Source organism: Narcine bancroftii, chromosome 5 (genome assembly GCF_036971445.1).
Source record: "Narcine bancroftii isolate sNarBan1 chromosome 5, sNarBan1.hap1, whole genome shotgun sequence".
Classification (NCBI taxonomy): domain Eukaryota; kingdom Metazoa; phylum Chordata; class Chondrichthyes; order Torpediniformes; family Narcinidae; genus Narcine; species Narcine bancroftii.
Window position 1 is genome coordinate 65,929,662 of NC_091473.1, and position 16,518 is coordinate 65,946,179.

The following is a 16,518-nucleotide window of genomic DNA, read 5'->3' on the forward strand; positions in this document are numbered from 1 at the left end:
GAGGAGCAGAGAGATTTTGGGGCCTATGGATTATGGACTTATGGATTGACCTTAAATTCGATAGTCTACAACAGGGGTAGCCAACCTTTTAATTTTTAATTTAGACATGCAGTGCAATAACAGGCCATTTTGGCCCATGAGTCCGTGCTGCCTCATTAACCTACACCCCAGTACATATTCGTCAGCCAAAATAGCCTGTTACTGTGTTGTATGTCTAAATTAAAATGTTGGCCACCCCTGCTCTTCAACAACCATACCACACTGTAATGCAGCCAGCCAGGGTGCTGTCAATAGAACTCCTATCGAAAGTTTATAGAATAGTGGTGGGTAGCCTTGCCTGCCTCAGCCTTCTAAGAAAGTTTAGTTGCATTTGCGCTTTCCTGACAAATGAAATGTTGGGTGACCAGGACAGTTCACTTCTTAAGTGGGGTCCGAGGATCCTGGTGCTCTCCACTATCAAGCTATTAATATGTAGTGGAAGGTGATCATCCCTGGTCCTCCTGAAGTGCACAATCATCTCCTTTGTCATGTCTAGGTTAGGATTCTTGCACCAGGTTATTCTTACACCATTTCATGAGATTTTCTACCTCTTTGGATTGTGCCTCATCATTGTTGCTAATGAGGCCAACTGCTGTGGTGTCATCTGCACACTTGATGGCTCTGTTGAACCTCGATCTGGGATTGCATTCATGGATCATTAGGGTGTGAACAGGAATGGGCTGAGCACATAGCCCTGAGGTGCACCAGTGCTCACCATGATGGTACTCTATGATCTGCTGCCAACCTGAACATACTGTGGTCTTTCTGTTAGGAAGTCCAGAATCCAGTTACAAAGAGTAGTGTTTAGTCCTAGCCAGGACAGCTTCTCCACTGGCCTCTAGGGTATGATTGCATTAAATGATGAACTGAAGTCAATGAACAGTAATCTGGGACATGATGTGTCATTCTTCAGGTGGGGCAGGACAGAATGGAGGGACAGGGCTACATCATTGTCAGTGGAACAGTTTCATCTGTCAGTGAATTGAAATGGGTCCAATGTCTCTGGGAGGTGCACTTTGATGTGTGCTATCACCAATCGCTCAGGTCTGTGCCACTACGGGTTAGTTGTTGAGGCTTTGAAGATACTAATTTTCATTTAAGATATCAATTTTAGTTGTGTGTTTTTCAATCCATTGTAATTTATCCCACAACATAAGGAATGAAAAGCTGCAATCAGTTCTCTTTAAATTCCTGCTCCCTTGCTGGTTTAATTAGTTTAATTACTGTTGGCTGTGCTTTTCATCCTTTTCAGATAGACATCGAGATGTCCTTTGTAGACCAGCTGGGGATTCGGAAGCTGGTTGAAGGGCTAATAGAGTATTCCTGGCCACAGGAGAAAGGATACATTGCAATACCCTTCCCATCAATGACTTACCAAGAGGCCATTGACACCTATGGTGTTGACAAACCCGACACGCGATTTGGAATGAAGGTTTGTTTACACTCGAGACATCATTAGAAATGTTACCTGAAATAAATATATCAATGATTTATTTTTGATCATCAGGCTTTCATGGATTAGTTTCCTTACAAGCAAGGGTCACTTTTACAGCACCTTGTGAGATTTGCAGCAATAACAACTCTTGCTTACATGTGGAACCTTTAAAATTGTGTGACATTTCCCAGGACTAAAGTGCATAAGAAAATAGAGTATGTGATATTGGCTCTAGGCATAACTGTTATATCTGGGATCCTGAAAATTAAGGATGCGCAAGAGGCCAGCATTGGAGAATGGAATTGGAATTTATTTACAAGGCTGTAGGAAGTTACAGAAATAAGGAACAATGGAGCCAATGGGTGATTTGAACATTTAATGAAAATTATGTCGGTTGTGTGTGGCCAATCAAAGAGTCATAGAACTATGCAGGCACAGAAACCAGGCCATCACTCAACTCATCCATGCCAACCAAGTTACTTAAATCAGTTCAGTAGCCTAGATCAGTGCCCAATGAAGATCAGCAGAAGCTGATTGAAACTTGTTATAGCTTTGTGATTGACCATCTTTGAAAATGTTTGTGTTCCAGGACAGACTTGGAAAGGCAGCCAAAAAAATATTAGAATAGTCGAATAAGGAACTGATGCAAGAAAAGATGAAGGTTTTAGCAGCAGATGAATTGAAGTAGGAAGTTTGTAGAAATGCACAGCCTCCAAGATGGAATCTTACAGTGGCGACTCTTTGCTTGCAGCTGTGACGGGTATTATTAAATATTCCCATTCAGAACAATTAAAACTCAACCCCATAACCATAGAATCAAATTTGCCTGTGAATAAGGATGTCCTAAGAATGGTAGCAGACTCGATTGGACCGCAATTCCTTTAAACAGCCAATGCTCAGGCGAGTTAAACACCACAGGAGATTCAAACAGCCAGCGAACGGGCCATTTAAACTTTGCAGGAATTACAAGCAGCAGACGCTCAGTCCATTTAAACATTGTGCGAGATTTAAAGAGACATTCTACAGACCATTTCTACACCATGGGAGTTACCAGCAGCCACCCAGCAGGCCATTTAAAGAAGACCCAACCATATGGGCACGGAGTGGGGAGAGGGGTGCTATAGGTTAAGCTAAGACTCTGAATCCTGAGGCTTCTGCTCTCTACCCTCTTTCTGGTCAACGTACAATCCTTGCAAATGAACTCCAAGCCATATTACAACATCAGAGAGATATCAGGAAGTGCTATGTGATGTCCTTCAGAGAAACATGGTTAAATGAGGACATTCTGCACACAGCACTACAGCCCAAGGGCTATACCCTCCACTGCGCTGACCAGACACCAGCGTCAGGAAAAACCAGGGAAGGTGGTGTTTGTGTCATCAATTCATCATGGTGCACAAACTTGACAGTTATGTCCCAGTCCTGCTCCCCCAACCTGGAACATCTGGTGATCAAACCCTGCCCATTCTACCTGCTGAAGGAGTTCACCACCATAACTCTGGTCACTGTACATTCCACCACAGGCTAACATCAGGCTAGCACTGGAGGGACTGAGCACTGATTAGCAGCCATGAGACAGCACATCCTGATACCTTCCTGATCATTGTAAGGGACTTCAATCAGGCCAACCTGAAGAAGACTAACAAACTACCACCAACACATCTCGTGTGAGACCAGAGGAAGCAACGTATTTGACCACTGCTTCACCACCATGAAGAACGTTTACTAAGCCATACCACAACTGCAGTTCGGCAAGTCTGATCACCTGGCTGTACTTCTACTCCTGGTTGTACTTCTTTTCGTGGCTGTACTTTTAGTCCCAGAATACAAGCAAAGACTGACGACCACAGCACTAATAGTGAAGACGGCAAAAATATGATCAAGGGAGGCAGAGGAGTGTCTGCAGGATGCTTTGAATTGGTGGACTGGACCATGTTCAAGGGCTCATCCTTAGATTTGAATGAATATGGAACATGTGTCACCGACTTCATCAAGACCTGTGTGGACGAGTGTGTTCCCATTCCATCATACCAGGTGTTTCTCAACCAGAAGCCTTGGATGAATCAGAGGATTTGAAACCTGCTGAGAGCAAGATCAAGAGCAAGATCCAGCTCTCTACTAGACGTCCAGGTACGACCTGCGGAAAGCTATCTCTGCAACAGAGTGGCATTACCGGAGGAAGCTCGCGACAGGTACATGCCAGCTATGGCAGGCCATTACAGCCTACAAAGTGATGGCGAACACCATAGATGGTTGTGATGTTTCATTACCAAATGAGCTGAACACCTTCTATGCCTGCTTTGAAAAGGAGAACCCAACAGTGCCTATGAGAATTGCTGCAAAGGCTGAGGACTGTGTGATATCTGTCTCTAAGGCCAAAATCAAAACATCATTCAAGAGGTGAACCTTCGCAAGGCGTCAGGCCCTGACAGCACACCTAGCAGGGTACTGGAAATCTGTGCCAACCGACTATCCAGGGTGTTTACAGACATTTTCCATTTCTCATTGCTGCTGTCAGAGGTTCCCATCTGTTTCAAAAGGGCATCAGTCCTGGTGCCCAAGAAGAGCAGTGTGAGCTGCCGCAACGATTATCATCCAGTAGCACCGACATCTACTGTCTTGAAATGGTTTGAGAAGTTGGTCATGGCCAGAATTAACATATACCTAAGCAAAACACTGGACCCACTGCAATTTGTCTTATCTCAATTGCTCAACAGCAGACGCAATAACACTGGCTCTCCTCTCAGCTTTGGATCATCTCGAAAGTAGCAACTCGTACATACAGCTGTTCTTCATAGACGACAGCTCGGCCTTTCAACCCCATTATTCCCTCAGTGCTGGACAAGAAGCTCCAAATCCTGGGCCTCTGCAGCCCACTCTGCAACTTGATCCTTTACTTCCTCATTGGAAGACCACAGTGAGTACGAATTGGAAACGATGTATCGTCCTCACTTGCTATCAATGCAGGCACACCTCAAGGATGCGTGCTTAACCCACTGTTCTACTGACCCATGACTGTGGAGCCAGGCACAATTCCAATGCTATCTACAAATTTGCTGATGACATCACTGTTGTTGGCAAAATCACAAACAACACTGAGGAAGGAGATGCATCAGCTTGTTGAGTGGTGTCACACCATTGTCCTTGCACTCAATGTTAGCATGACCAAAGAGATAATTGTGGACTTCAGGAGGAATCAGAAGAACACATACCAGTCCTTATCGAGAGCTCAGTAGTGGAAAGGGCCAAGAACTTCAAATTTCTGGGTGTCAACATTTCCAAAGTTCTGTTATAGAGTACCTCCATGTTGAAGCAGTCATGAAGAAGGCTCACTTGTGAGGTGTTTGAGGGAATTCAGTATGTCACCAAAGATTCTTGAAAATTTCCACCGGTGTACCATGGAGAACATTCAAGTTTTTTGCATCACTTCTGGTTTAGAGGTGCTAATGTTCAGGACAAGAAAAAAAACTCCAGAGGTTGTTAACTTGGCTTGCAACATCACAGGCACCAGACTTCACTCCAGCAAAGATATCTACAACAGATGGTGGCTTAAGGACCTCCATCACTCAGGCCATGGCCTTGTCACTCTGCTATCATCGTGAAAAAGGTACTGGAACCTGAAACAAGCACCCAGTGGCACAAGAACAGCTTCTTCTCCGCTGCCATCAGATTCCTGAAAGATCACTGAACCAAAGACATAGCCTTACTTTGTCTTTTCGTGCACTATTTTATTTTTATAAGGTGGTTAATATGAATGTTTGCACTGTGACTTGTTCATGACAATAAATTCTGATAACGAAAATTATCTGAATTGTAAGCTCGTCTTGTTTTTCTGGTGTTTGTGGAATACTATTTCTTCAATACAGGAATTGTTTACTAACCAGTTGATCAAGGAGCATTTCCATTGTACAGAGTACTGCTGACAGCAGGTAAGTTTAAAAAAAACCTTCAATATAAATTATTTGGATGTCTTTGAATTTTCTAGTATTTCAACAAGACAAATCAAAAATATTTATTGATGTTTTTCAATTATCCACCAATCAAATTTGGATTAAAATCTCAACCTGTGCCTATAAACTGCTTCACTAAAGTCAAGTTTTGTTCAAAAAATATAGATTATTGACATCAGTGAAGTGTTTCGAAATACAGAGATTTCCTTTCTACGTGATGCACTGTCCCTTAGCCGTGGTGTTGTACGGGCGATCCTGATCAGTGAAGGGGTGGTAAGTTTAACGGAGTTGAGATTTTTCTCAGGGTAGATGCTCTCTCTGTTTGATGTGAAATTTCACAGATAAAATCACTGCTGTTTTGTTTTGCTTTGGTAGTCTTTTATAGAGTAATCAATTTTACCCCAACCAGATTATCTTGCTTAATATCTATCAAATTGTAGTGTGAAGATTAGGTGCTGTTAATTTTCAAACATTCCATAAGGCTGTCTTTTATCCACTATAAAACATTCCTGTTCTTAGCTGTACTGAAATGTCTGAACATCTGTAAAATTTCATTTATCTGTTAGTGATGCATCAAAGGTTGGCAAGAATAGAAAACAAAGTCCTTGCAGTACAGTAAAATCCCCATTATACAGAATTCAAGCAACAGGGGGGGAAAAAAAGCAGAAAATAGGTAAAAATACAAAAGTTTAATTTTGCCAATCCATGCAACACGCAACCTCAAGCAACCGGCAAATTCATTTATCCGGTATTTACCAATCCCCATAGGTGCTGGATACCTGGTGGGTGTTACTTTAATTCAATGCTGAATTTAATTTCAAAATTAAATTCATTAGTGGACAATATCCCATAATCTCAAGTATTAGACTTGTAAAGTGGATCATTTACATTTTTTTTAAAAAAGCAGGCTTTTTCAATCATATTAGATTGCGCAGATTTGTAATTTGAATGTTCTTGACTCTTGAAAGTATTATATGTAGAGAAACACATGACCTCCCTGCCTCCCTGGAATGTTGTGGATCGCTGGTGGTAACATGGCCTCCCTGTCTGAAAATTATTTGGTTGGACTTTATCAACGTTGGACTCCAGCCAAATTATCTATAGCAAAAGAACATAGAATTTGGTTGGGGAAAAATGTAAGAGTAAAAGTGAACTTTCTCCATTTAATTACATCAATATTTCTATTCTTTCAGAAATTTTTGAAAAAGAGGGATTTAGAACACCTTACAAAGTTGGCAAAGGCCCAATTTAATCAGGTAGGACCGTGATATCTATTGTTTTTGTGGAAAAAAGCTTCCGGTTACGTATATAAACACACTAAGCTGGAACTTTTTCTGAATTTCCAGTTGAGATCAACTGTGTTGTCACATCAAAGAACTAAAAATTTAAGATTGGAATTATGCATTTATAATGTAAAAAATTAGATTCAAAAACTGCATAGTAACTGTTTTTAATTTACAGGTCTGAGCAACTGCTCAAAATTGCAAATGTGGTTATTCCAGCATTGTTTTGCAGAAAATCTTCTTTGGTTAAATACTCTTGTTGATTGGATAATTTTAAAATGTTGATAATTCAAATGTGTCTGCTTCAACGAAATTTCTGATAATATATCAGTCCTGCGTATTGAATTTGGAAAAATGCTTGAACTAATGATTTTGCTTTTGTGTAAACTACAAACAGCCTTTCTACTTCATCACTAATATGAAGAATTAACTTATTTTTGCCAATTATTAAGAAAAATTCTGACAACAAAGTCATAAATTAACATTGTTTAATCTTAGATTTAAACAAAGCTGCATTTGAACATTGAGATATGCAGATAATCAATAACATGAACATTTGTTGATAAAATCAAAGGTTACCAAGTTCTGTCACGATTAATGGATGTATGATTCAAATCCTCTCAATGTAGTAGAAACTGTTTAAATGATGATGTCATAGAAACATAGCAAAAGTACAGCAGATGAAGTTCAATGTGGGGATATGCAAGGTCAACTTGAATCTGGAAAAGACAAAGTAAATATTATGTAAGACCAAAAGGCTCTTAAATGTGCATGTACAAATTCACTTTGTTGGTACAGATATAAAAAAATACTGTACTTGGAAATCAAAATTCCATTGACATTTTTCTTTCATCCTAAGGTCCCAGAATGTAAAGGTTAGGAAATTAATTTACAACAAACTCTGACACATTTGAAAGGGAATAATGCCCAAAAAAAGAGAAAGATTTCTGTTTCCAAGAGTGAGACAGAAACTTCATTTCTTTGAGTTGCAGAAGTGCAGATGATATAACTAGGGTGTGTAAAATAAATTAACTTGTTAGTGTTAATGCAGAGAAAGCATTTTCCTTTGGTGGAAAGTATAATTTTAAAGCTGCAGGCCATTGGAGGAAAAAAATGCTGCTGGTGTGGATCCCCAGAGAGCAGAGACACAGTGCTCCTCCACACAGTTCGACTGCCCAGTCCAAATGCCATTGGCTCCATTCAGGCTTTAAATGACCTTTTAAAGGAACCAACAGTGGTTTATTTTAAAATCCTGTGACTGCAGCATGTGGGCCCAAGATGCTATGTTCATCAGCAACCTCGAGTGGGGGAGCAGAGGACTGGTGCAAAGTGCCAAAAAATGGGGAGAACACCCACCGTTTGAGAGGGTGGCCCTATAAGACAGTGACCACAGTAGCGGACCAGTGAGGGGTTCTGCAGCTGAAGAACACACAGGCAGAAAGCTGTTGGCGACTCGAGGCGAGGAACCCACTTCAAAGGACTAACACCAGGCTGTGAACTGCTGGAGATTGGCTGAAGGGGGGTACCAGGTATTGGAACCGGGATGTGAGGGGGTACCGAGGGCAACCAATGTTGGTGGTTTGGATCTGGAGCTCAGGTTTGCTGCTGGTTTGGTTGCGGGGACACTGGTGGTGAATCCATGGACACTCAGTGACTCGTGGTAGGGGAACTCTCTTTTGTTTCTCTTTCTTAGACTACATGGGGCACTGGGAAATTTCTGCAGATGGTGAATATGGTAGTTTGATTTTATTATACCTGTTTTATTAATTGACAATAAAGGAATCTTGAATCTTTAGGAGGAAAAAACGCTGCTTTTGTTTTCTGAAAGATCTACTCTCACAGGTTCAAATTTGCCTGATAATATCTGTTCCCTTTATTAAGTGACTCCAATCTATGACTGTGACAGTTTGCTTCCTTTGCATGAGAAACAATGTTTTCAGATTTTTACCATTAACCCCTATGCCTTCTAATATGACTGTTGCCTTAGTTTTGAGGACAAATTTAAAGTATTTCTCCTGCAGTCTTTTTCTGTTTATTTTCACTTTAAACACTGACAGGTTGTCAAGCAATTGTGTATAATATATAGAGATAGCTGTATAGCACTTGGTACTAAGTGGGATGCACCAGACTTTCCATGCAGTCTTATTGTTATTTTTTTATATAGTAATGTCGTAAGATGGTTACAATATGTCTGTTTGCACTATGATCCTGCCACAAACAGTGAATTTCATGACTTGTTCATGACAATAAATTCTGATTAATGCTGGACAGTTTGTCTTTAAAGGTAATTTAACTGCAGGCTTGAAGAGAATCTCAGATTTTGTGTATGGACCTGAACATTTGCCTTGAGTTTTTGCATGGCACAGGTGCTGCAGAAGGCAACCTGGAATTGCTGATTATAGGATGGCTCCTGCTGTTCTTTTCACAATGCACTCCAATGCTCCTGGGTCCAATGTAACTTTTCCAAACCTAAGTGTTCTCTTCTGGATTACTAAGTCACTGCAAATGATTTTCTGGAAGGCTAGCAATGCAAAGCCCTGAACTGTGCTTGATCACTCTTGTCAGTCAAGATGTGATCTAGATATCAGAATATAAACAAGAGAAAAGGAGTGGACACTAAAATTGAAGAAAAAAAATCCTCCTGTCATTTGTGATTGATCTCACCCAACAGGACCTGACATATTTTGTGCTGCCACCTCTTGATACATGGAAACCTCCTCTTGCCAAAATCCTTACAACTGTGGAGCAATCACAACTATGTCACAAAACAAATCTCACTAAAGATGACGTGCTGTTATTTGCAGCTGGTGATCATGCAAAAGTAGTAAGTATTTTAATTATGTTATTATAAACCACTATCCAAGGTCAAAAGAAAACCTTTTAGAGGCATGGGTTAAACAAGGACAGTCAGCAGATAAGACATTTATGTTTGATTAACAAGCTTCTAAAGAAAGAGTAAATTCAATGGATTTAGCTATGACCTCTTGATAGCTGTTCAGTAGAGGCATAGCAGATTCCTACTAAGATGGATGGTTCAAAGAATTATGGGCCAGGTGGTAGTTCAAATTAAAAATGGTTCAGAAATAGGAAGAAAATTAAATGAGCAGAGAATTATGGAGGATCAGTATAATTTCAGGATGACAGAATGATGAATTGGACAAAGGTGTGTTGGATAGAAGTCACGCAAAGTTATGGAGTGATGCCGTTTGGGAGAACTAATACAGAATAATAGCATTCTATTAATGATTTTATTGATGAACACAAACCCTGAAACTCAGATCTGGCAAATTGGGAAGATTGTGTTAGTTAATGAGAGTAAAAACAGGAGTGTTTTGATAGAACCTTATCAATCACTGATTGGCCTTTGATATACTCTTATAGCAATTCAGGGCAACACAATTCTGAAAAGAAAATTTTAAAAGGTTGAAGGAATTCTGTAATAAAGTTGGCCTCTTAGGTTTATAGGTAACAAGGGTGATGTGGTGGAAATGGAGAAAGATTATTTCACCAGTCAGAAATCATTGGTAAAATAATTAAATGAGAGAGGAGGAAATGGAATCATTCTACCTGACAAGGTAGCACAGTCTGATCTTAATATCTGAACTGACCCAAGACCTTTTGCACCAAATTTGAATTGTACCTGCAAATAAAGATTAGTGAAAGGGCATGATGCTGATTTTCACAAAACTTTAGGGATAAATAGAACTGATGACGGTGCTCAGAAAAGAAGCGGACAACACAGTACAGCAATCAACTCCAATAAGCCTCTCCACATCCTTGAAAGTATTATAATTGCTTGAATGTCTGGAAGGAATTTGCTTCCTACCATTGTTGTTGAAATGATCCATTTACATTCAAACTCTATCAAATACAATGGTATATAACAGAAAGAGAGAAATTTATACATATGTTTTCCCTCAGAATGCTGCATTAGGAAAATTGCGGCTGGAATGTGCCAACGTGCTGGAGTCGAGAGGTGTTGCCCTCCGAGACCCAAGTACCTTTAATTTTCTGTGGATTGTCGATTTCCCATTGTTTCTACCAAAAGAAGAGAGACCTGAAGAATACGAATCTGCCCATCATCCCTTCACAGCTCCCCACCCAGATGACACCCATCTCATTTACACAGAGCCTGGTAAGGTAATGACAACTAAATTATAAAGACAAACTAAACACTGATAAATAGTTAGCATCTAAATAGCCAAATTTTGTGCCTTCAGAGTGATAGATTTCACTAGAATATTATTTGGGACTCATGGGGTGGTTTAATAATTGAAAGGACAAACCTTGCGCATGCTATAACTGACTTAATCGTGCAAATATCAGAAATTGGCATTTCGATGCTTGTTCACCGAAGAGATTCTCAGCCAGCAAAGTCAAAGCTGTAGCAAACCCAGAGCAGTACAAATTACAACTGTTTGGGATCTGTCAGATTTGCTCTCCTGCAAATTTATTGTGACTAGAACCAGTTCAAATAGGCAGCCATGTGGTGAATTGATATAGATGGGTTTTGTTTTATTTGGTCTCATAAGGTCTGCTGATCTAACAAGAAAGTGTTGGGGGATAGAAAATCAGCCAGCTCCTTTTAAAGGTCATGCAACTCTGAATTCTGACTTGCTGACTGTACATTGCCCTCCATAATGTTTGGAACAAAGACACTTTCCTTTATTTGACCCTGTGCTCCACAGTTTCAAATTTGTCATCAAACAATTCACATGCAGTTCAGATTTATTGTCAGAATACATATGGTACATGACATCACACCATCCTGAGATTCTTTTTCTATATTTTTCCTGTGGGCCAAGCAGAATTGACACTTATTGGTAGAGCAAAAAATAATATACACAATCTGCACATATAAATAAATAAACAAATGTAAACAACTGACTGTGAAATACAGAGGGGAGAAAAAAAAGACAAAAGTAAATGAGTCCCTGATTAAGTTTGTTGTTGAGGAATCTGATGTTGAGGGGTAGCAGCTGTTCCTGAACGTTGTATACCTCTTCCCTGATAAGAACGGAATATGTGCTGGATGGTGTGGATCCTTCCCGATAGATGTTCTCGATGGTTGGAAGGGGTTTCCCTGTGATGTCCTGGGCTGTGTCCACTACCTTTTGAAGGGCTTTACGTTCAGGAGTGTTGGTTTCCCCACACCAGATCATGATGCAGCTGGTCAGCACACTTTCCTCCACACATCTGTAGAAATTTGCCAGGATTTCCAATATCATTAAAGTGCACGTTCCATATTTTATTCAAGGTTATTTTTAAACATTTTGGTTTGACCATATAGAAATCACAGCACTTTTTATACATTATCCACTCATTTCAGGGTGCCATAATGTTTTGGACAGTTGTCTTCACAGGTGTTGGTGATTACTCAGGTATGTTTAATTGCTTCATTGGTGCAGCTTCTAAGCTTTTGATCATGTTTGGAGTCTGTAGTTGCTATTTTTCAACATGAGGACCAGAATTGTACCAATGAAAGTCAAATAATGAGGTTGAAAAATTAAATAGATTAAGTAGTGCTGAATTGTGTTTCCTGCAGGTGAGGAGTCAACACTACGACCTGGTACTGAATGGTAATGAAATAGGAGGTGGCTCTATTAGAATACATAATAAGGAACTGCAGCATTATGTACTGGAGTCAATATTAAAGGTATTTACCTCAACCTTTATTGCTTATGCCTCAGTGAAGTTACAAAAGATAATGCTGCTGCAATTTTGTTTCTAGTCCTTTTCAAAAGTTGCATCAAAAGTACATTCATCAAAATAAGTCGTCATGGGCATAATTTTGAACTCTGGCACTGATAGATTTTTTGTTTCAGAGGAATTGGAGAGACTATTTGCAGCATAACTTACACTGACTGCTAACTTGAACTTTATGGGAAGAATATTCTGTTTTGTGCTATCTCTAAGCAATAATCATTTAACTATCAAATAATTGTCTGTGGTTCCAATGCGCGTTGGTTTGTTTTAAAGAGATTAAAAGATGGTTCTAAATAACAAACTAAAGTGCAACTCCGATTATCTGAAATTGGATTCTGCAAAATCCTCATTTATCCAAAATTTTTTCAATCCCAAACTGACCTCCCAGGTTGGAAAAATTTAACAACATGAAATTAGAATGACGACTCTCCTCGTTTCAGGTAACTCCCTCTCCTCTCTCTTTTCATTTCTTTTGTTTTTAACCTTCCCCTATTGAATTTTCTCTCCAACTCTCCCTCTCAAACTGCATGCCACTGTCTCCCAGCTGCAAGCAGTCGGAACAATCCCTTCTCCTGGCGTCATCAAGGAGAACAGCCTCCCAGGCAGGAGCAGGACCTCAAGCTCAGTGGCATTCCCTCCTATCCCCTTACCTCCATCCATCCTTGACACAGCGGAGCTCCCGACACCAACTCCAAACCCTCTCTTCAGTCTACTACCACACGTGCACACTGGACTCAGCAGCAGTGGTGGGGACATGTCAGGGATCGGTGGCAGTGCTGGGGACGTGATGCAGATTGGCAGTGGCGGTTGGGAGGTCTTGGGGAGTCTTGGGGACTGGCTGCGGCACAGGGGACGTCGGGGATCGTAAACGGCAGTTGGGAGGTCTCGGGGATCAGTGGCAGCGTTGCAGCCGGCACTTTTTTGGTGAGAATTAAACATTATTTTAATGCTTTAAAAGCCTTCCCTTGCTGTTTAAACCATTGTTACAGGTGATTTGCTGTTGCTACTGGGCTGGTTTTTTTTAAATGACCAATTATCCAAAAAAAATTCTTTTATCCGACCTAGGCCTGTTCTCGACCATTTTGGATAATCATAGTTGTACTGTAATTAATTCCTCTAAAATTTAAACTAAATTGAAACAACCATTGAATATATAAAACATGATTTGATGGGAATAACAAGGTTGATGATGTCTTGCAGAGATGGTGAGAATTGGTCTCAGGATTTTGATCAACTTCAGCACTGAGTTGACTACAAAGGAAATTGAAGGGTGGAGTTGATCCAAACACCCCAATGTTGGGTAGTAGCTGGGATTTCAGCAGGAACCAAAGTGTGATTGAGAGTCCAGGGTGTATATAGTTATCTTGGTTATGTTTTTTGCAATAATCTCAGTTATTGAACAAGTTCAATAAGTACAGGTGTGAGTTGCCTATGCGAGAGAATTCCAAAGTTTTACATCAGAGAAATTAGGCCCTTCAGCCCAACATGTCTGTGCTGATCAATGTGTCTTCCTAACCTACTTCCATTTGCCTCTTTGGCTCAAATCCCTCTGAACTTTCCTATGTATGAACTTATCTAAATGCTTTTTAAACTTTACAATTGTACTGCCTTGGACACCTCCTTCCAAAATAGCCAAGGAGAACAGGTTAAAAACAAGTGGGGAATAAAAAATTATAATGGCTTACACATAAACCACTCTGACATGACCAGCAACATAATTAGGTAGAGAATAAAGAAATGATGAAATTTGTCATGAAGATAATGGGCCATCGTCGAAGATTTCAACATTTTTCTTACAGACTTGACCAACCAAATTGGCAGTCATAGGTCTGTAACTAGTGGTGTTCCACAAAGACCATACTGGACCTACCACAATTTTGAATATTGACCTTTCATCAAAATTTGTTGGAAAAGCATGTAAGCTGTACTGAAATGTGAAAGATTTTAAGTTAAATAAGTGAACAAAAAGTGATAAAGTGAATGTGGCAAAAAGTATTCAGAATTTTTTTAAAGCAGTGAAAAACTAATAAAGGTAAAATGTAATAAATATTGTAGCAGCAAAATATGCAGATACGAGAGAATGTGAAAGCAAGTTGTATGTTGATGTTCAAGTGGTATTGATTAAGGAACTCTTGAGGTGATACTGGATTTTACTGAGATTTTATATGGAATCTAGTGTGCAGTTTTGGTCACAGAACCTTAAAATGGATACTGCTTTGGTCAGTGAAATATTCATTCAGGTGCCTTGCCGTTTGGCATAGGCGATCATGTCTCTCCATCTGTCACGATCTTTGACCCTCTGAATTGTAGTTGTTGCCTCCCCTGTTTTCCTTCAGTGGAGGCTCCATCTTTGAGATGAGACCGTAGTCGATGTTGGATTCATGATTATACAAGGGAAAAGTACTGAAGTGGTTTCCCGTTGCCTTCTTCAGTTGCAGTGTCCATACTGGATGAGTAACACTGGGCACTGATCAGCAGATTCATCTGCCTAGCATTTTTAGTTTTACAACCATAAATTGCAATTTGTAGAATCTGTTTGTAAAAACCATCCACCATCTGCAATCCATGCCTTCATGTGACCCTGATTGGGAGGCTAAACAGGTACTGGACCTTGCCCAAGGGTGACCTGTAGGCTCTCAGACAGGAGTGCCTTACACCTCTCTTTGCTGAGCAATTGCGCAGCACCAACACTGATAGCCAAGTGAAATATAGCCAAGTTAAATTGATTCAGTGATTGAGGAGAAGAAAGAAGGTTGATTTTACTGCAGCATTTAAAATTCTGAAAGAAATTAACAGGGTAGATGACATAAGGTAGTTTCAGAAAGCATGATCTCAGAACAAATGGTTAGCCATTTAGAACTATTATTTCTTTGCAAAGATAGTTGTAAATGTATGTAATTCTCTAAGGGCTATAGCCACTCCGTTAATGAGACTGTGATGAATTTGTTGTCAAATACATTATACATGTATCAAAATTCTTGTTCCCTGCAGCCAAACAGGTATTTTAAAAAGTACATAATTGAATTAAAAAGAGACAGATAGATAAATATTCACAGTTATACTAGTGACCAAAGGTTATGAAGAAATTTTCAAGCCAATATTAATAGGCTTTTGAATGTGAAAGAAATTGGAGAAAATCGTACTGAAAGTATGGAAGCAGCCAATAACTTGTGAAAAAACAGAGTAGGTTTAGATGGGCCTTAGGAAGTGAACCTGCTTCTATTTCTTAAAGATAATATGCAGTTCTTTTCTTTTAAACAGTTTTGTTCCTTTTTAACTCAATGATATTACTTTAGTTAATGATCATCTTTGGAAATTTGAAATGCACAACTTTAGGACCATTTATTAAAATATTATTTAAATTTCCAGGTTGTCACCAAGAAATGAGTACATCAAGCAGCATTTGTGGAAGCAAACAGTATAAATTGATGGATTGGGGTGAGACACTATGTCTATAATCCTGATGCAGGGTCTCAACCCAAAACATCTACTTATACCTTTTTCCTGTACACATAATTTACCTGCTGATTTCTTCCAGCATTCTCTTTTTTGTTCCAGATTACAATCTCTTGTCCTTGATATCTTGGTTGATCATGGTTTGTTTTTGTGCAGTGACATTCATAAGGCACAAATGAATGTCCTTCTATTTCTCTAACTGGCTTGTAGTTTTGGGGATCTTGAGTCTTTTCATACAAGTTCAAGAAGGGCTAAAATTGTTTTGGACTTCAATATTTTGAGGTAATGCAACTGCACTGCAAATGTTACATTATTACTTAGAATTGTTTCAATAAAATGATCTCATTTGTTTACCATAGGAAGATAGTGGATTGTTACTACATCTACTAAAGGCATTGGATTCTGGAGCACCACCCCATGGTGGAATTGCATTAGGTGAGTTCCAGAATAAATGTTTGTTGCTCTACAAAATATAATTGGCAAGAAAGGAGGCTATTATTAGAATGAAATGGGCTTCAATGAATAGTCTATCATGGAGCTCCCCAATACAGTGGAGGGTGTGGAGTTTTAGGTTCAAAGGTAATTTCATTCAATGTAAGAAATGCTGGAAAACACTTTTGCTTGAACAATTTTAATATAATTTAAGGGG

The 16,518-nt window shown here is 39.6% G+C and overlaps 1 protein-coding gene across 4 annotated transcripts in view; it reads left to right on the forward strand.

Annotated features, from left to right (window-relative positions):
- The window catches only part of dars2 (aspartyl-tRNA synthetase 2, mitochondrial), a 46,680-nt gene that overhangs the window by 28,690 nt on the left and 1,472 nt on the right, over positions 1–16,518 (forward strand). For 3 of the 4 annotated variants that reach the window (XM_069937640.1, XM_069937641.1, XM_069937642.1), the window contains 7 exons: positions 1,292–1,471; positions 5,590–5,697; positions 6,618–6,680; positions 9,379–9,531; positions 10,629–10,847; positions 12,253–12,363; positions 16,229–16,304. In XM_069937640.1, the coding sequence (XP_069793741.1) occupies positions 1,292–1,471; positions 5,590–5,697; positions 6,618–6,680; positions 9,379–9,531; positions 10,629–10,847; positions 12,253–12,363; positions 16,229–16,304 (910 nt within the window). Of the gene's footprint in view, positions 1–1,291; positions 1,472–5,589; positions 5,698–6,617; positions 6,681–9,378; positions 9,532–10,628; positions 10,848–12,252; positions 12,364–16,228; positions 16,305–16,518 lie in introns of those variants that run through there. The other variant, XR_011357578.1, reaches the window with a different exon arrangement.